Raw genomic sequence first — 20,519 nt, 5'->3', positions numbered from 1 at the left:
CCACCTCATGCGAAGAGTTGACTCATTGGAAAAGACTCTGATGCTGGGAGGGATTGGGGGTGGGAGGAGAAGGGGACAACAGAGGATGAGATGGTTGGATGGCATCACCAACTCAATGGACATGGGTTTGGGTGGACTCCGGGAGTTGGTGATGGACAGGAAGGCCTGGCATGCTGTAGTCCATGGGGTCGCAAAGAGTTGGACAAAACTGAGCAACTGAACTGAACTGAGGCACAGTATATGAAAAGAACCAACATTTAAAAAATCCCAACTGAAGGTTGAATGCTATGACCATAAAAGTGTGAGTGATTTAGTCAAAAACCCTGCTGAAGCAAGTTAAAATTGTATGTGATTCCAGATTTAAAGAAAAGAAAGAATCAGAGGCAGATGTATAGTTTTGGTTTGCAGTTCGAGTAGAAGGGGGGAATATTAAGGATGCAATGTGGGGAAATGGCTGTTTCTATCTTGCTTCAAGCATCCTAAAATCGTATTTTGAAATTTAAATGCCTTTAGTGAGAAAACAGTTATTTCTATTTAGAAACGTAAAAGAACAAATCATCTAATGTTTAACAATAATATGAAAATATTGTGGGACAGGATAATTCTGTTCATTAGAAAGCATTGTGATGCATAAGAAGAAAACTTACATTTTAGTCCAGAATTATAAACTATGATATAATTTTTCTTTGCCTAATCAAGGATGTCCTTGTACTGAATCAAATTCTTTGTAAACTAACTCGAATTTTGGAATTAACTTATTCTTCACCACTTCCACTGTTTAATCAAATCACATCAGAGAAGCTATGATTATTCCTTTGAACAGCATAAGAAAATCTTGACTTCTTACTAGCTCTAAGAATAAGCAGAATAAAAGTATGCCTGATTCACGTGATCTGGTCCTACCTCTAATGTAATAGGATTACATATTTGCCTTCCTAGAGTTTTGGGCGCAAACCAACCTAATCATCTTCTGAAATCTTACTTGCTCTATTTATTGAGGCACACAACTCAAAGTTATTTAAAAACCAGCCCTGCTTTCCCCACCCTTAGAATGGAAAAAGACCTTCAGTTATACTTACTAGCTGCTTTACAAAGGGTTCCTTCCACAGAAGAAACTTCACAGTTTCCTTTTTTCCAATCACCTGTCTTGGTGTGCAAAAAGGCACAGGTGTCAACTAGCTCCTCGTCATCTTCTTGGTCTGACCACTTATTAAATGTCATATTTGAGTTATCAAACCACTTGAAACTGGCATCTGTCAGTTAAGGAATATTTTAACATTATGACAGTATAAAATGTGTTAAAAGAGTAAATCTATTTTTATTTTTTGATTATGGCTTGTGGGATCTCCATTCCCTGACCAGGGGATTGAACCCAGGCCTTCAGCATTGAAAGCGTGGAGTCCTAACCACTGGACCACCAGGGATTTCTTGGGTCTAGATTTAAAGGTGGGAAGTTACTAAGGTATGTTTGATCTAAACTTCTGATTGTAGGACTTAAACTGGAAGAACATATCCTATACACAGGCAAGAGATACTAGTTCAAGAAGGTTCGGAAGAAGATCCCATTTTTTATTAAACATATAATTTTCATGGAGAAATAATCAATAGGTAAAATATTGCCTCAAAAATTCTACGGACAGAGAAGTCTGGTAGGCTAGTCCATGGGGTTGCAAAAGGTTGGACATGACTTAGCGACCAAACGACAATAACAAAAGTATATGTAGTATAGTAACGTATAATCTGTATATGCTTCATGTGATTTTCATTTGCATAACCTTAGTAATTGCATTTGATTTTGAAACGTTATAGATGTACTTTTTATTTTCAATAGTGACAATAGGTACATTTCTACAATACTACCTTGATAGTTTTCTATCCCATTGTTGATACTACTACCAATATTACTCTACCATATTACAGAAATATTGAGTCTAGAATCATATTTTAATCCAGGTGAAAGAATCAACTTTAGCTCTCATATGGGACACACATTGAGCTGTTCAGTGAAAAGCTGTGGTACATGAGCGCATACTGAAAAAACGGTACCTGGAAGCTGCAGGAAATACCAACTTGAACTAGAGAAATGAAGCATCTAAAAGTTACTACTAACATTAAGAAAGAACATAACTGTAAATACCACTTACCATCTGTGTCAAAAAACATGCCTAATAAGATATCAGCTGGGTCTTTCCATTGCTTTTTCAAAGTATCCAGTATAAAAGCATTTTCTTCTTCATTATGTATGCTTATCATGTCTGCTCCTGAAATTATTTTAGGGAGAGGAAGTCAGCATGTTCTCCAAATCAATGAAAATCACATGAAGCATATACAGATTTTATGTTACTATACTGCATATACTTTTGTTATTGTGGTTTGGTCGCTAAATCATGTCCAACCTTTTGCAACCCCATGGACTAGCCTACCAGACTTCTCTGTCCATAGAATTTTTGAGGCAAGAATACTGGAGTGAGTTGCCATTTCCTTTTCCAGGGGATATTCTCAAACCAAGGATTGAACCCACATCTGTCTCCTGCATTGCAGGTGGATTCTTTACCACTGAGCCATCTAACATGTCCTGCATATACTTTTACACCCTTTAAAAAAAAAAAAAAAATCAGCTTGGAAATGTCATGCATTCCTGAAAAGAACAGACTCATGAGAAAAGTAAAATGATAATATGATAAACTGAATCATACCTTTTATTTCATTCACCTAGGGTTAGTAATCTCATAAACAACATGGAAACGGAAAATCATAGAAAGGCTTAAGCAGGAAAACATACTTCCTGCAACTCTCGACTTTTTACTATCCCTTTCTCTAGTTTTCATGGCCCCTCCTGCCCTCAATTCACATTTATAGGGAGCAGCAGCTCTGACGATGAGGAGAGCTGAAAAGTCCCAGGGCAACTTGCCAGAACAGTCCCAAGACCTAACGAAGTTCAAGTAACAAGCAGTTACTGACCTGCCTCACTTAACTGACCACTATGTGCCTGCTGCCTGAAGCCTACCCCTTCCTGTATTTTCCTCTGCTTAGGGAAAGTGATAAAGGAGGTCCTTATTTCTTGTTCTCAGTGGATAGCTAATTTTTCCTGGGAGACACTCACCTGGTTCAAGAGCAGCAGTCACACACACACACACACACCTGTCTCACAAATATGTTTTTATCCTTTTAATCTACATTCTACATACACTATAAAATATGAGCACTTCACTTTTTCCCAGATATATTTAACCTTATTTCTTAACCCAAGAAAGATGCTCTTGCAAATTAAAAAACTCTTTCCACTGTTTTAATTGGATACCACTTAGGAGAAAACACTAATGGAGTTAGTTTCTCTCATGATATTGTATGACTTTTTGTAAGTGAAAATAATGACATCAAAGCTTATAGCAACCAGAATCTGGTGGGGAAGGTACATCTAACTCCTGGGGAATATACATCCTTTCAGCTATACTCAGCTAAGTGAGCAATTAGCATCAAAATGTTCCTAAGAAACATGACTTTCCAGTCTCAGTAATTTTACAAGTTTAAATTTTCTTGATTTTCCAAGGAGAAGTCATTGATCCTATACATTTTTTAAGTTATCATGGAACTTTTGGGTACTACAACTAATTCAAATACTACATAGAGAGATAAGGAAGTCTTTTCTACTATTAAATTATTCCCAAATTATCCTGACTTGAAAAAAGACTCCTGAGAACTTCAGAATGTTGTCTTGGATCAGTGGCTCTCCAACTGTGAAAGTGAAAGTAACTCAGTGGCATCCAACTCTTTGGGACCCCATGGACTCAGGTCAGAATACTGGAGTGCGTAGCCTTTCCCTTCTCCAAGGGATCTTCCCAACCCAGGGATCAAACCGGGGTCTCCCACATTGCAGGCAGGTTCTTTACCAACTAAACTATCAGAGAAGCACAAATATAGTGTGCACTAGAATCACCTACGCGGCTTCCCTGGTAAAGAATCTGTGTGCAAGGCAAGAGACGTGGGTTTGATCCTTGGGTCAGGAAGATCCCCTGGAGAAGGGAATGGCAACCCACTCCAGTATTCTTACTTGGAGAATTCCATGCACAGAGGAGCAGGGCGGGCTGCAATCCATGGAAAGGCAAAGAGTCGAACATGACTGAGCAACTAACACTCATTTTCAGAATCACCTACAGAGGGCTTGTTAAAAGTGTTAGGTCCTACACCAGAGTTTCTGATCTAGTTGGAGTAACATTGAGCCTGAGAATTTACATTCCAAACCAGTTCCCAGGTGACAATGATGCTGCCACTGAGAATTATAGGAAACTTACTAGGCTATTTATGATGACTCTAAAAATCCATAATTTTTTTGGTAATTAACAGATAACGAGATAAGACAGTGCTTTTAGCTCATGACGTGGTAAGAAAAATTTGTATCATGATTACTTTTACATCTTTTAAAAGAAGCTTAAAAAATAAATGTAACTATAAGAAAAAATTATAGGACTTAAAATCTCTCCCCAAACATACCATATTATGTCAAAGAAGAAAATCACAAACTAGGCAGACTAGCTCTATTATGAATAAAAAAGGGGAAAAACATTGTCTCAGACTGTTTAAAAGGCAATAGACACAAATATAGAGAACAAAGCTAGTGGTTGACAGAAGGGAGAGGGAAAGGGTCATGGGCAATATAGTGGTAGGGATTAAGAGGTACTATTATGTATAAAATAAGCTACAAGGACATATTGTACAACACTGGATATAACTAATATTTTATAGTAACTAAAATGGAATAAAAACTTGCTTAATATTGTACATTGACTGTAATTTTAAAAAAATTCATCCTCACAAAGGGAAATATACCACAATAAATGTGAATATGCAATTTCACTAGTAAAGGAGTGAAAATTAAGCAGTTTCAGAAGTGTAGATTAAACAGTGCTGACTTAGAATGGAGAAAAATAGAAACTCATAGGTGGATAGTTGGAGAAAAATTAGTTAAAAACCTTTTTGGATACAATTTTGCAAGATGTATGGAAAGCCCTACATAAAAGTACACATCTTTGACCCAGCAATCCTGAACAATTTATGCTAAGACAATCACTGGTTTTGCTCAAATAGGCACAGTCATTAATATTCATCACATTTACGACATTAGAAGATTGGAAATAATTTAATAACCAATGTTAGAGAATTAAATCAATTATGGCATATCTGAAGAATTGATACTTTGGAACTGTGGTGTTGGAGAAGACTTGAGAGACCGCTGGACAGCAAGATCAAACTAGTCAATTTTAAAGGAAATAAATCCTGAATGTTCATTAGAAGGACTGATGCTGAAGCTGAAGCTCCAATCACTTAGGCCACCTGATGTGAAGAGCTGACTCACTGGAAAAGACCCTGATGCTGGGAAAGACTGAAGGCAGGAGAAGGGAACGCCAGAGGATGAGATGGTTGGATGGGATCACTGACTCAATGGATATGAGTTTTAGCAAGCTCCAGGAGATAGTGAAGGACAGGGAAGTCTGGCGTGCTGCAGTCCGTGGGGTCACAAAGAGTCAGACACGACTGAGCAACTGAACAACAAAGGCATGTCCATATAGAGAAGTATCGTGCAGTTATTAGGAAGTATACATTCTATATTTACTGCTATGGAAAGATGTTTTTAAGGGAAATACAGATTATGGAACAGTTTGCTTAATATAATCCCTCTATATGTATACATATATACATACACACATATGGAATGTATATTATAGTAGTCAAGTATGATGTGAGAACAGGACCATAAAGAAGGCTGAGCAGACAGCAAGGAGATCAAATCAGTCTATCCTAAAAGAAAGAAATCCTGAATATTCATTAGAAGGACTGATGCTGAAGCTGAAGTTCCAATATTTTAGCCACCTGATACAAAGAGTTGACTCATTGGAAAAGACCCTGATGCTGGCAAAGACTGAAGGCAGGAGGAGAAGGAGGCGACAGAGAATGGATGGTTGGGTGGCATCACCAACTCAATGGACATGAGTTTGAGCATGCTCCGGGAGATGGTGAAAGACAGGGAAGCCTGGCCTGCTGCAGTCTGTGGGGTCGCAACATGGGCTTCCCAGGTGGTGCTAGTGGTAAAGGATTTGCCTGCCAATGCAAGAGATATAAGAGATGCAGGTTTGATCCCTGGGTCAGGAAAATGACCTGGAGTAGAAAATGGCAACCCACTCCAGCCTAGAGAATCCCATGGACAGAGAAGCCTGGCAGGCTACAGTCCATAGGGTCACAAAGAGTTGGACATGACTGAAGTGAGTTAGCACATAGACATATGTATGTATCAAACATTTGCTAAAATATATCTGCCTAGGGGTTTGGAAGTCTAGAAGGATACTTAGCAAAATGTTACAGTCATTACATGTCCTTGTGTGTGTTCAGTCAGGATGGTACAATTTAGGGTAATTTTCTTTTATTTTTAAAATATTTGCATATGTTTTTCTATATAGTGACTGTGCATTTGTGTAATTAAGAAAGAACTTTTAAAAGAAAAGAAAAAAATAAGACTGACCTTTAAAATACTCAATGCTTTAGTCCAAAACTAGTACTGGAGTGGGGTGCCACTGAGATGTAATTTGGGTCTTTCATTCTTTTAATGGCTACTAACATAGCTTATGGTGACCCACTCCAGTACTCTTGCCTGGAAAATCCCATGGACGGAGGAGCCTGGTGGGCTGCAGTCCATGGGGTCACTAAGAGTTGGACACGACTGAGCGACTTCACTTTCACTTTTCACTTTCATGCATTTGAGAAGGAAATGGCAACCCACTCCAGTGTTCTTGCCTGGAGAATCCCAGGGATGGAGGTGCCTGGTGGGCTGCCATCTATGGGGTCGCACAGAGTCAGACACGGCTGAAGTGACTTAGCAGTAGCAGTAGCAGCAACATAGCTTATACACAAATCACAAAAAGGAAAGACTGAAAATACTTATTGGTTCTATTACAAAGAAAATAGCTAAATCAAAGGTAAATGTAAAAAAGAGTAAATGTTGCAAAATAAGGAAAATTTTAGGCTCTCGCAGTTATTTTCCTATATAAATGATAACAGTACCCCAAATAAGTATAATAAAAAGTAACATCAAGTAAATTAGCATAGAGCACTGGGACTATTTCTAAATATAGCTCTTAGCAGTCCAAAAAATAACAAGTCACTTATTTTCTATACCCATAAATATAGGTTTAAGATAGGACTTGGTATAGTCCTACAATATGTGAAGACTTGATAAATCCAAATGTAAATATTCTTGTATTCTTTTCCTTCTTCATATATAGCAAACACTGAATCCATGTTTACCTACTGTTACAAACCACCTACTGTTCTAAACACTACCCTAGGCAAAAAAAGTAATGGTAATATTTTTGCTAATTTTCTGATTTATCAATAAAATGGGTATTTCCATAGTGGAAGCAAATATAGAAGATTTATCAAATAAATGATGACATTATCAAAAATGTATAAGAAATTTAAAAATTCACATAAGACAAACAGAATTTATAAATTTTTAACTGGGATAAAGACATTTTTATTTAGATATAAAATCAACTTTATAAGCAAATTTGTATCTAACAATTTAAAATCCCTAAATGGCTACTTTGCTTTGAACAAATAGTTAACAGACTTCAAAATAAGTAATCAAAAATCAGGCCTCAAAGTTGCTGGGTGTTTTCAATTTCGTTTTGCTTCATATACTAAAGAAAAACAGCAAATACAATTAACTTCGTTTAAGTGACTGCAGAGGAAGTCAGTCAACAAGTAAAAGCCATACCTCTGTAGTGAATGTGGTTGCTTAACTGCTGAACACAAATATCAAAGCTGGACAATGAAATCTAATGATGTGGTTCATACAAACCAACAGGAGTACAGAACACGTCTTGGCTCTGAGCCTCCAATATAATCTGTTTCTTGAAATCTGTGTTTTTGTCTAAGTATACCCAATATGGCTTTTTACAGAGAGACAGAAAATAGTTGTGGGAGAAAACACCACTTAAAAATATTATAAGACCGGCAAAATTCCTATTATTCCATTTCCTTGGAGTGAAACCATATTGGCATGTTGGAAATGTCTTGTCTTCAAAGAGCCAATGTTCAACACCATTTAGCAAGTAAGAAAAATGATAAATATGTATTGAGCGTTCCATGGCACTTCATAGGATTTAAAACTGCTATGCCTACATTTATTCCTAAGAAAAACAATAAATATGTATTGAGTAGTACTGGCATGTCTTAGGATTTAAAACTCCTATGCTTACATTTATTCCTTCTGTAATAAGTGAATATGATTTTAATTAAAGCACCCTAAAGCAATTTGATATTGTTCCAAAATGTTATATTGGTGGGTTGTCAGAATTGTGTTTTTCAGGTAAAAAGCATTTTAATTTTTTTTTTTTGGCCATGGGATTGGCAGAGGGATTGAACCTCTGTCTCCTGCATTGGGAGCACAGAGTCTTAGTCACTGGACTGCTGGGGAACTCCTAATAAAGGGTACTTTTAAATGCTGGTGTTATGAATGTGCTTAAGAGAAAATTTAGTGAAATAATCAAGAGATTTTTAGATCTCACACAATAATAAAAAGCACTTTTAAATAATCAAGGACTCTCATGTCACCATCACAGGTATCTCAGTTGAAAAAGATGTTAATTGACACTATAGTTTTACTCTGGGCTGACGGACAAGTATCACAATTTAGAGGCTCAACAAGGATGCACTTTGGGCCAAACAGCCAAATATATAAAGAACACTCAAGCACAGCTTTTTAAAAAATGACATTTTTATTTAAAATATTTCATAATGTGAAATTATATTTCCCAGAGAATACAGAGCAAATCATGTAGCAAATAGCTTTTTTCTCATTTTTATTTAACAGTATACCGAATCCCCCTGCCAATGAAGGAGACTCGGGTTCTATCCCTGGGTCAGGAAGATCCCCTGGAGAATGAAATGGGGTCACAACAGAGTGGGACACAACTTAGCGACTGAAAATGACAACAGATTCTTCCATACCACGTGTCACAGTACCATGTGATCTGACTTCTGCCCACACTGCATGCCTGAAACAGTACTTTCAGGGCAGAAAGAGTGATTAAGAACACTGTTCCTAAAATCACACAATCCCTGGTATGAATCTTGGCTCTGCCAATTATTTCCTATTCAACCTTGAACAAATAATTGAACTAGTTTTATTCTCTTGATAAAAGAAGGCAAAGAATAAACTTCCTGATAGGTTTGCTGCAATAATTAAAGCCAGTAAAAGTGTATTAAGTGCTTAAGAACAGTGCCTGACACAGAGTACTCACATCAAATACACACTGCTCTTGTCACTCTGCTTTGAGCAGTGTTGTCCAACAACTGACTGCCAACTCAAGAGTTTACCCCAGTTCCGCTGCCTGTCTTGCATATCATAGAGTAAAAGTTGTTACAAGGACCAAAGGTAAAAAGTAAGACACAACAAACCATTTTTTAAAGAAATTAGTGAACATTCTTTACTGATCTGTGAGAAAACAAAATAGAATAAACTCCTCACCGTGATTAGTACACTGATTTCTGACATCCTCTATGCTTTCAACTTTGATGGCTTCTTGAAGAAAAATGTAACAACTGTCTTGGAACTGAACCCAGGTGGATGAAGGGCAGTCTATGTGGAAAAAGAGAAACACTGTTAAATAACTTGAAAATGAGAATTTCATGAACTCCTAGAGATATGAGATATTAAATTTTCATAGAAAAAACAATGGCTATTTCCATTAGCATTGAATATAGTTATCGACACCTTTGGGTTTATATCTACCACCTCACTGTTTGTTTTCTATCTGTCCTACTTGATTTGTGTTCTTTTTCTTCCCTTGTCTTTTTGGATTATTAAACAATTTTATATTCTATTTTTTTTTAGCTTAGTGAGTATATATTCTTTAATTTTTTTCCTATAGTGGGTACCCTGAAAATTACACCATGCAATCTTGATTTATTAGTACTGAAAATAAATTAGTACTTTTACCATTTCCTAGACAGCTCTAGGATCTTACAATAGTTTAACTTCCCTCCCTTTGTGCTACTGTTCTGTTACTATTTTGCATGGTCAGTGTTCATTTAAACACGTACGTACCTTCTCTGTTGCTTTTCATTTTTATATATTTGAATTACTTATTTGAATAATTTTCTGTCTGCCTGAATAAACCCCTTTAGTGTTTCTTTAAGGGTAGGTCTACTACAAATTCCCTCAATTTGTGATTTTCTGGAAATGTCTTTATATTTTCTTCCCATTTAGATATTTTTGAAAATAAAAAATTCTTGAAGCTTATTTTTCATTGAAGATGTAATTTTACTGTTTCGGCTTCTCTCATTCCTATTGAGAAATCAAATGTCAATCTGATGGTTGCTCTTTGGTGGCTGCTTTCAAGATTTTCTTTGTCTTTGATTTTTAGTAGTTTGACAGTGGTATCTCTAGTATTTTTTTGAATCCTGTGAAGAAAGCTGAGCACTGAAGAATTGATGCTTTTGAACTGTGGTGTTGGAGAAGACTCTTGAGAGTCCCTTGGACTGCAAGGAGATCCAACCAGTCCATTCTGAAGGAGATCAGCCCTGGGATTTCTTTGGAAGGAATGATATTGAAGCTGAAACTCCAATACTTTGGCCACCTCATGCGAAGAGTTGACTCATTGGGAAAGACTCTGATGCTGGGAGGGATTGAGGGCAGGAGGAGAAGGGGACGACAGAGGATGAGATGGTTGGATGGCAACACTGACTCGATGGACGTGAGTCTGAGTGAACTCCAGGAGTTGGTGATGGACAGGGAGGCCTGGCGTGCTGCGATTCATGGGGTTGCAAAGAGTCGGACATGACTGAGCGACTGAACTGAAGAATGCAACACAACTATTGAATCTATGGCTTTATTTTCATTGCTCACTTTTGCAAAGTTCTTGGCCATTATCATCACTTTCAATAATGCTTTTCCACTCTCTTTCTCCCCCATTTCTGGGACTCAAAATACATAGATGTTAGATTTCACATGTTCAATATGTTCACTTTGTTCCTTTCTATTTTAACGCCTTTGGCACTCCATCATATCATAATCTTGTTCTTTATGGTGTACTAACCTACTCTTTGGGCTTTCCCAGTGGCTCAGTGGTAAAGAATCTGCCTGTGATGCAGAAGATACAGGAGACTTGGGTTCAATCCCAGGGTTGGGAAGATCCCTTGGAGAAGGAAATGGCAACCAACTCTAGTTTTCTTGCCTGGGAAATCCCATGGACAGAGAAGCCTGGCAGGCTACAGTCCATGGGATCGCAAGAGTCAGATACAACTTAGCAACTAAGCTGCTGCTGCTAAGTCACTTCAGTCATGTCTGACTCTGTGCGACCCCATAGACAGCAGCCCACCAAGCTCCCCTGTCCCTGGGATTCTCCAGGCAAGAACAGTGGAGTGGGTTGCCATTTCCTTCTCCAATGCATGAAAGTGAAAGTGAAGTCTCTCAGTCGCGTCCGACTCTCAGGGACCCCATGGACTGCAGCCTACCAGGCTCTGCCATCCATGGGATTTTCCAGGCAAGAGTACTGGAGTGGGATGCTATTGCCTTCTCTGAGCAACTAAGCACACACATGTACAGTCTACTCTTCAATTTTTAACAAATCTGCTGTTAAACCTAACTACTGAGTTCATAATGTCAGCTATTTTCCAGTTACACAATTTCCATTTGTTTGTACTTTTATAGATTCTGAGTCTCTGGTGAAATTCTCAACCTTATAAATGTTCTTGAACTTATTACAGTTATTTTAAAGTTCATTTTTGAAAACTCTAATTTCTGGATTATCTATTGGTCTGTTTTTATTTTCCCAGCTTTGGCCTGTTTCTTGTTATGCCTTGTAGTTTTTGTTTTCTTTTTAAAATATCAAATACCAGATACTGTGCAGGAAAAATTTCACAGTATCTGGTATTTGATATTTAAAATAAAAAAAAATGAGGAGGCTCGAGATGATGTCATTCTCCCCTAAAAAGGATCCTGGCACGCAGCTGGCATACTGAAGATTATTTGAATACAATCAAGGGTTGATTCCACCTGAGGGAGCTGTTAAAATCTCTGTGAGGCCCGATATCCATGGATTCCGAGTGAAGCCTGGAGATTGGCTAGCGTCCCTCCTCTTTGGTAAGTAAAAACTCAAATTTTTGTCTCATTAATACCGTGAGAATGCCAAAAACTCTGCTCTCTTTTTAGGTCCTTAAAATGTGGACAGTTCTTCTAAAGGGAAAAGTAATACACAGGATAGTGGGCTCACGTCAACAAGCTGCCTGAACAGCTCTCTGATGCCTGCAAATACTGTTATTACAGAATATCATCTAGATTTTCCAGTTGTTTTTGGGGGGAGTGTTAGTGGAGTCCCACTTCACTAGAGTCAGAAGCAGAATCCCCTCTTTCACACTTCTGGGCAAGTTACTGATAGCTGTCACTACCATCATCCATCAAACAGTCATTGGCTGAGCAACTCCCGTGTGTCAGAGACCACAGTTAGCACCAAGGAGTGAGGATAAAAGGATTTAAGACAGTGGTCCCCAACCTTTGGGCACCAGGGGCTGGTTTTGTGGAAAGCAATTTTTCCACAGATTGGGGCAGTCTGGGGTGGGGCGGTGAGGGGAGTATGGGGGTCAGGGGGATGGTTTCAGGATGACTCAAGAGCATTATATTTATTGTGCATCTTATTTCTATTATTATTAAATCAGCTCCACCTCTCAGATCATCAGGCATTAGATCCTGGAGGCTGGGGACCTCTGATTAAAGGGGAATGAGTCCTACACTTAAAGTCTTCAGGCTGCTAGGAGAGTCAGACACATATACATATCAAAGGTATGAGAGGTTAAATGTTATGAGACTATAGAAGAAAAAAAGTAACTTGCTCCCCTGGGGCTCAGATGGTAAAGAATCTGCCTGCAATGCAGGAGACCCGGGTTCGGTGAGATCCCCTGGAGAAGGGAATGACAACCCACTCCAGTATTCTTGCCTGGGAAACCCCATGGACAAAGGAGCTTGGCAGGCTACAGTTCATGGGGTCACAAAGAGACGGACGTGGCTGAGTAAGCACACACACACAAAAAGAGTAAGGAAACATTTCAGAAAGGAGGTAATATTTGAGCTGCAATTCACAGGATAACTTTACCATGTGGAAAAGGAGAAAGATGAAGAAATCCCAGGTAGAGAGACCCCCATAAAAACCACAATGAGAGGAGTCACGTATTCACTGAAAGGGTTAACTAGGCAGGTCTCTCCCACCCCACACTCCTGCCATCTCATGTTTTCTGTAATGGCAGGAGTGTGGTTTTTCTGCGGTTTTCTGTATTAAGACATGATAGAAAAAAAAAAAGCAGTCATTTCCAGAATGAAACTCAAATTGAAAGTCAGGAGGGCATATACTGTGAATTGCAAACTTTGACTTTCGTATTTTTCTTCTGTTTTCTTCTGGCTCCCTTTGTTGCTGTTCCTTCAGTCTTACAGAATTTTAAAAAATGGAAATAGAAACAAACTCCATTACCACATTTAATGCCACTTGAAACACCTTACATATCACTGAAAATTCTTGGACCATGGGCTGAGAAATGCTCTTGTGTATTATTTCTAGTCAAAGCTACACATAGGATTTTGTAATGATGATAAATAAGAATATAAAAATAATTTTTGAAATATTGTTTAAATGGAATAAAGCATGTCTATTATGTATATAAAATATAATTAACACCAAGTGAAGTGAAATTTATAAATTGTTTATTTGTACACTTGTATTGGGTCGGCCAAAAAGTTGACTCAGTTTTTTCCACACGAGCTTACTGAAAAAGCTGAACAAACTTTTTGGCCAACCCAATAGTTCTTAGGCTTTATGATTACAATGATCTCTGATGTCCAAATCATCTATAGACTAAACTGTATTCTTTTGCTCAGTGGCAGCTCACGTGTCAGTTCTCTGTGAGGTATCCCTCCTTCACCTTCCTTAAACTCTGACCCCTCTGAACTTCTACAGGACTTTACACTATACAGCGTGTGAGAGGCCTTTGCTGGTTATAAAGACTGAAGACTTGTTTTGGTTACCCCAAATGATAGAGACTTTCTGCAAGGATACATGGAATAATAAGAAATCTGAGGATAATCTCCTAGCAGTCAAATAGACCTCCTAGTGTTCTTATACCAGGTACCCTCTTGGGTTGCTACCTAGCTCAGTGTAGTCAGTCTTTGATTTAGGAAACCACCCTTATTTTGATTAGTCGTGGCTTGGATGGTGAGCATAATATGGCACAAGTCAAAGCCCTAGGCACAAGAACCACAGGTAGCCTATCTCCTTGGAAAAGGGGCTGTATTACCCTTTGAAGAAGAACACATTCACGTGTGCTGATCATCATAAAGGTGACATATAAAAAAGAGACCTGAAGGTGCTGGGGGAAAAAAAAAAAAGCCAAATGCTTATCTAGGTCACACAGGCCTCTGAGATGGGAGTATCGTGATAATGATACTTGACAAAGACCCTTGTTGAATAATTAAATAAACAATATGTGATAAGACTAAAAAAAAAAAAAACCACACAAATAAAAACAAAAAGCTACAGGCAGAAAAAGTAAAAAACAAATTGTTAACTTCATATTCTTTAAACTTCCAATAGCGTTCTCCTCAGGCTTATTTCAGCATTAACAGTAACTCCAGGTAATTCAGTGCTGAACCCCTCTTCTCATGCTACCAGAGTCTGTGCCCCAGAAACAAGACTTAAGCACTACTCAAAAAATGTATTTTTCCTCTAAGAAAAGTTTTCACATAGAGGCTGATACCCGCTATGACAGAACTTACTGAGGTTCACACGTACAGAAAAGCTAAACTAATTGTGTTTTGTTCTATACTTAATACTGTACAATTGTAATCTTTGACAATTATTACTCAAAAATAAAAAGAAAAGAAAGGTTAAATTTTCAATGCTTAAGTGTCTTTGCTATAATCCTGTTACAATGAAAAATCTGCCTTCCAGAATATTGACATAAGTTTTCAATTACAGAACCTGTAATATTTTCTAGAAAATATATTTCAATAAACATACTTTGCTCAAAAGAAAAAAATATCCTGCTCACAATGCTCTCTCCAATGTGCTTCTCTGTTACTCTTGCTTTTTCACAGTTGTCCTGAAAGATAGGTTGCACCTAAAGGACTCTTTGATGCTCTTGAACTGTGGTGCTGGAGAAGACTCTTGAGAGTCCCTTGGACTGCAAGGAGATCCAACCAGTCAATCCTAAAGGCAATCAGTCCTGAATATTCCTTGGTAGGACTGATGCTGAAGCTGAAACTCCAATATTTTGGCCACCTGATGTGAAGAACTGACTCACTGGAAAAGACCCTGATGCTGGGAAAGACTGAAGGCAGGAGGAGAAGGGGACGACAGAGGATGAGATGGTTGGATGGCATCACCGACTCCATGGACATGAGTTTGAGCCAGCTCCAGGAGTGATGGACAGGGAAGGCTGGCATGCTGCAGTCCATGGTGTTGCAAAAAGTCAGACACAACTGAGCAACTAAACTGAACTGAACTGAAAGGACTCTTTATGGATTGTATAATTTTATAATTCTATTGATTTACTGTGTTTACAGAGATTTAGGAACCTGATGAAACTTTTAAAAGCTTGTATTTAACTCCAATAAGTTTCCAAATAGATCCTCTGCTTAAAATTATCATGTGCTAAAAGAATAAGATGGTATATCTACAGGAATATTTTGCATTGCCAGCGAGTTCTAATAGAACTCTCTGTTCCCTTGTAATTAATTTTTTTAAAGAACCAGGCACAGCAGAAGAAGAAGTGATCCTTGGGACACACTTGTTCTGAATGTTAACAATGGAAAGGCAAGATTGTATTTTTTTTTTTTCCTCATCAATAAGACCTTTGTCCTCCCATTAAGATATAGGTCAGTCACTTACCTTCTACAAGGGCCACTGTGGCAGAGGGAGAAACAGGCACTGGTTATTACGTTAATTGTGTATGGAGGACGATGTTGCATACCCGGCCCCTGATAACCTGGAAGGCCTGGGCTGCAAGATCTCCCTAAATCCTAAGGAAATTCAGCCACTCTGACACTCCGTCCCCTCTCAACGTCACCCAACCTAGCTTCTAAGATGTCGACCCCCATCTTCTCCCTTCAAGTCCTTTCTCAGAAAAGCTGTCATGACTTTTATTCATAGAATGAGGGTGGCAGTGTTTCTCTGCACCTTTCTCATTGGACTTTACTGGTCCATTTCCTTATCGATGCAACCTGAAGATCTGTCCTCAAAATCTAAAATAATCTTAAATACTTGATATGTATCAGAAAAAAATTGTGGATGATAACCCTGTTGCAAAACTAATTTTCAACACCTAAGTACATTTTTAAAAGCTTATCAATGAAAGAAGTCCTGAAATAATACCTAATTATAACTTTTTCATTGGAAGAAAAATAAACACTTATTAACATTTCAAATTTTACAATCTGAAATAATTTTTGGTGAAACATCATTGTGCTATCCACAAGGGTCAGAATAAGTCACATCAATAGATTAAAGTGACTTAATGCTTTGAATTCAATTATGAGATGAGCTCAAGGGCAAAAGTAAAAATAATTTGAAAGAAATTGCAATCCCATGACCCGCTGCCATTTATCTAAATTTTTTGTCCTTTTATTATAAGTTAGAATACAGCATAGAGACACATTTCAAAACAAAACAAAAATCCACAATATAGTGAATTTTCTGCTGTTACAGAGCTTCCTTGGTGAGGGGAGCAACAAGCAAGAAGACAAACAAGATTCATTCCAAGAGAAATGAGTGCTCTGAAGAGAAAACACAGGGATGTTATAGAGAAGATGGGGTGTTCAGAAAAGGCCTGGGGAGAGGACATGTGAACACAGATCTGAAGGACGTGGAAGGGTCCAGGAGGGTGGTCTGGGCAGAAGAGTCAGAAGGTGGCTGAGTCCTGCAGAGGTCAGTGTGGATAAACAGAGTGAATGGCAGGAAGGGTGGTAAGAGGTGACATCAGGGAAGGAGGCAGAGTATTGCAGGCTATGGCAATTCAAAATGAGTAACCTAGATTCTGGAGAAGGCAATGGCACCCCACTCCAGTACTCTTGCCTGGAGAATCCCATGGACGGAGGAGCCTGGTAGGCTGCAGTCCATGGGGTCGCTAAGAGTCGGACACGACTGAGAAACTTCACTTTCACTTTTCACTTTCATGCACTGGAGAAAGAAATGGCAACCCACTTCAGTATTCTTGCCTGGAGAATCCCAGGGACAGAGGAGCCTGTTGGACTGCCGTCTATGGGGTCGCACAGAGTCGGACATGACTGAAAGCGACTTAGCAGCAGCAACCTAGATTCTGATCCATGTAACCACCATCAGAATGGGATTTACTCTAACATGCTTACATTCACTTATATTCACGCTCCCCATGGGAAATCACTGACCCAAGAAATATATACGAACCCACGTCTCCTGCATTGCAGGCAGATGCTTTACCCTCTGAGCCACTAGGGAATCTCCACTGATCATTTACTACATACAAAATGTGGTGTTCCAGAAGAACTTTTTAAAAGGGATGCCATAGCACCTAACCCACATATCTAAAGAATGTTTTGTTCATTGTGATTTTTCAAGATAATAGCTAAGAAAAACATAACATCATTTATACTAATAAAATCCAAAATAACAGAGAACAATAATTTCCATTTCAATATTACATTTATGTTTTCTGCAACACCATAGGACCTTTCCTGTTAAGATCTTGCCATTCGGCAAATTCCACAATAACTTTCAAAAGTTCTTTTTACTTAGTTCTAAGCAAAATATTATTCCTGATCTTGTCTAGATAAATTGGTGAAGTATGGTAATAAAACATGGACACAGGTTTTCAGCTCTATGTTATCAGCATGCATGGGAATGTGCTCAATTACCACATGCATCAACCCACATAAAGCTGCACTCATGATGTTATCTAATTGCAATAATTACCCTTCATTTTGTATGAAGAGAACAAAGGGAAACCAAGATTCACAGTGCCTCCAATAGGTGCTAGACATGGCGTACTCCCTGAATGCCCATGATCACCCTATGGTCATAATCTCCATTTTAACTGAAATGCAATGAGTTGGGCAATTCAGTCAAGCCCACACAGTCTGTACCTAAAGCCAAAACTCATGCACCTTCTAATTTAATCCTTAAAACCTCCTGAGAGAAGCTGATTAATTCACAGCATTAATTTATTCAACATGTACTTCTTCGGCTCTTAAAAAGTCTATGTAACCATACTGGACTTATTAAAACAAAACAAAAAAGACAAAACTTTCCAAAGACAGTTTTGAGACAGGCTGGGACCTGAGACCCTTTGCTACTGTGCTTGCACCTGGACAAATGTCTCCTCAAGCCGCAGAATACAAAGACACTATGAGACTAAAAATAACGGCAAGCAGGGGCAGCTGGGGCAAACTTTAAACAACAAGATACAAAAAGATCAAAACCCAACTGCCACTTCTGAGCTGCCAGGAGCAAAAGCAGGGTACTGAGCCTGATCTCTGCACACACAAGGGGGTGGGCAGCCCATCCAAGCCACTTCTCTGGCTGGGACTACGTCAGCCCCTACCCTCACCCCATTTAGGGACCAGCTCACCCCCACTCAGGGAGCAAGCAAGGGCACCTGTTACTTGTTTTTGCTCCCCTCCACTGCAGCTTGAGTCCCAGTAAAGCCCTGCCTGAATTCCTCATCTGGTCTCACCTATTTCTATTAAGAAGTACAAGGACCCAGATGGGTAAATGCTTGTCCTCCACGGCTGATCAAAACAGCTTCTCTGAAGAAGAGAGACATCAAAATCTAGAAATGGGCTTCTAAAGAAATCTGACAAGTATTTTTTTTTCTTAATCTGACATACAAAGGCACAGAAACTCAGTTGTTCATTCACTCCAGTCGTGTCCGACTCTTCTGCGAATCCATGGACTGCAGCACACCAGGCTTCTGTGTCCTTCACTGTCTCCCAGAGTTTGCTCAAATTCATGTCCATTGAGTCTGTGATGCTATTGACTATCTCATCCTCTGCTGCCTTCTCCTTTTGCCTTCAATCTTTCCCAGCATCAGGGTCTTTTCTAATGAGTTGACTATTCACATCAGATAGGCAAAGTATTGGAGCTCCAGCTTCAGCATCAGACCTTTCCATGAACATTCAGGGTTGATTTCCTTTAGGATTAACTGGTTTGATCTCCTTGCTGTCCAAGGGACTCTCAAGAATCTTCTCCAGCACCACAGTTTGAAAGCATCAACTCTTCCAGGCTTGGCAACCCAGAGGGTGGCTTAAATAGGCGGTTAAATGTAACTGGCAAACATAAGGAGAGTGTGCATAAAGAGGGCTTGGCAGCATCTCTAGTCCAGCCTTGTTTTGGACAAACCTGATGTGCTCAGTCTGAACAGAGTGACACTCTCCTTTCTGCTCCTCCATAGGCAGCAGATGGCATAACTGGCCATAAATGCTGGTCGACAAAAGGTGTCAGGATAGGAGCTCTGAGTTTGTAAGCAAGTTCGGAGCCGCTTATGCTACCACTGCCTCCAACACTGAGATCCTGTCAGCAGGCTTCCAGCAGGAATTTATAAAGCAGCAGTGAAATTCAGGGGGAAAAAATGCCAAACTCTTGCATAATCAATTTATTCAGACCCATGCAAGTACTCACTCTGTTTTTCTTTATTTTGCTCCTTAATTCCCAGAATTGTTCAATCAATAGTGGTTTTGGATGTAAGTCTTTCCCCAGAGTTTCCCCCAACAACATATTTGACACGGTTACAAGAGAAACTTGTTTTTAAAAAACACAAAACATATTGAAGAGTCTGTTTTCCTCGGAACTTATTTTGGAAATCACGAGTCATTTTTCAGATGAAACTTGCACAACAGCAGACTAGACTTAAAAGATTTTTAAATCACACGTCTTAAGTGGAATCCAAGCCTCGCCTGTTCTCTCCTCACTTCCACTCAGGGGTTATTTGGCTGAACTGTTTTCCTGTTTCAACATCTTGAACACCAACCAAATGGACAAACAAGGCCGAGAGCAAAAAAAGGGTCAGCTTCCTCCCACTCCCATCCCACCCCAGCTGCAGCCGAGCTGGGGAAAATCTCCGCAGTCTAACTTCCCCACTTCCCCTTTCAGCCCCAAACGGCCGTGAAACTACGCTCATCCTGGCGCTCTTAAGTCTTTCTGCTCTCCTGTCAATTAGCCCCGTTTGGGGACCCTTGCCCGCGACTGGGGTCCGTGCTAAGGATGTGGACACGGTGGGAGACGAAGGGCGCTCTGGGGTCCCCGGAGATCCCTTCCCTGCGGGCTATCTCCTCCCCGGGGGCGCTCTCACGGAGCCCACCGAACGCAGAGAGAGGCGAGGGGTGATGACCAGCCTCCGGAGGCGCTTGGGGTGGGCGCGCAGGCGAGCGCGACCTGCCCGTCGAGAGGCAGCCCTCGCCCGGGGAGAGGGTGGAGGGTCTGCTCCGGGCGCCCGCTTCCAGGCCGAGG

At 39.5% G+C, this 20,519-nt stretch overlaps 1 protein-coding gene across 1 annotated transcript in view; it reads right to left on the bottom strand.

Annotated features, from left to right (window-relative positions):
- Positions 1–20,519, bottom strand: part of LOC105002404 (lymphocyte antigen 75) — a 125,060-nt gene that overhangs the window by 5,084 nt on the left and 99,457 nt on the right. The window contains exons 35-37 of the mRNA XM_010858991.1: positions 9,524–9,634; positions 2,145–2,261; positions 1,080–1,253 (exon numbers count right to left, since the gene is read on the bottom strand). Of these exons, the coding sequence (XP_010857293.1) occupies positions 1,080–1,253; positions 2,145–2,261; positions 9,524–9,634 (402 nt within the window). The remainder of the gene's footprint in view (positions 1–1,079; positions 1,254–2,144; positions 2,262–9,523; positions 9,635–20,519) is intronic.

The sequence above is a fragment of the Bison bison genome, unplaced genomic scaffold (assembly GCF_000754665.1).
Source record: "Bison bison bison isolate TAMUID 2011002044 unplaced genomic scaffold, Bison_UMD1.0 scf7180017864452, whole genome shotgun sequence".
NCBI lineage: Eukaryota > Metazoa > Chordata > Mammalia > Artiodactyla > Bovidae > Bison > Bison bison.
This window is presented reverse-complemented; position numbering and strand designations above follow the sequence as displayed.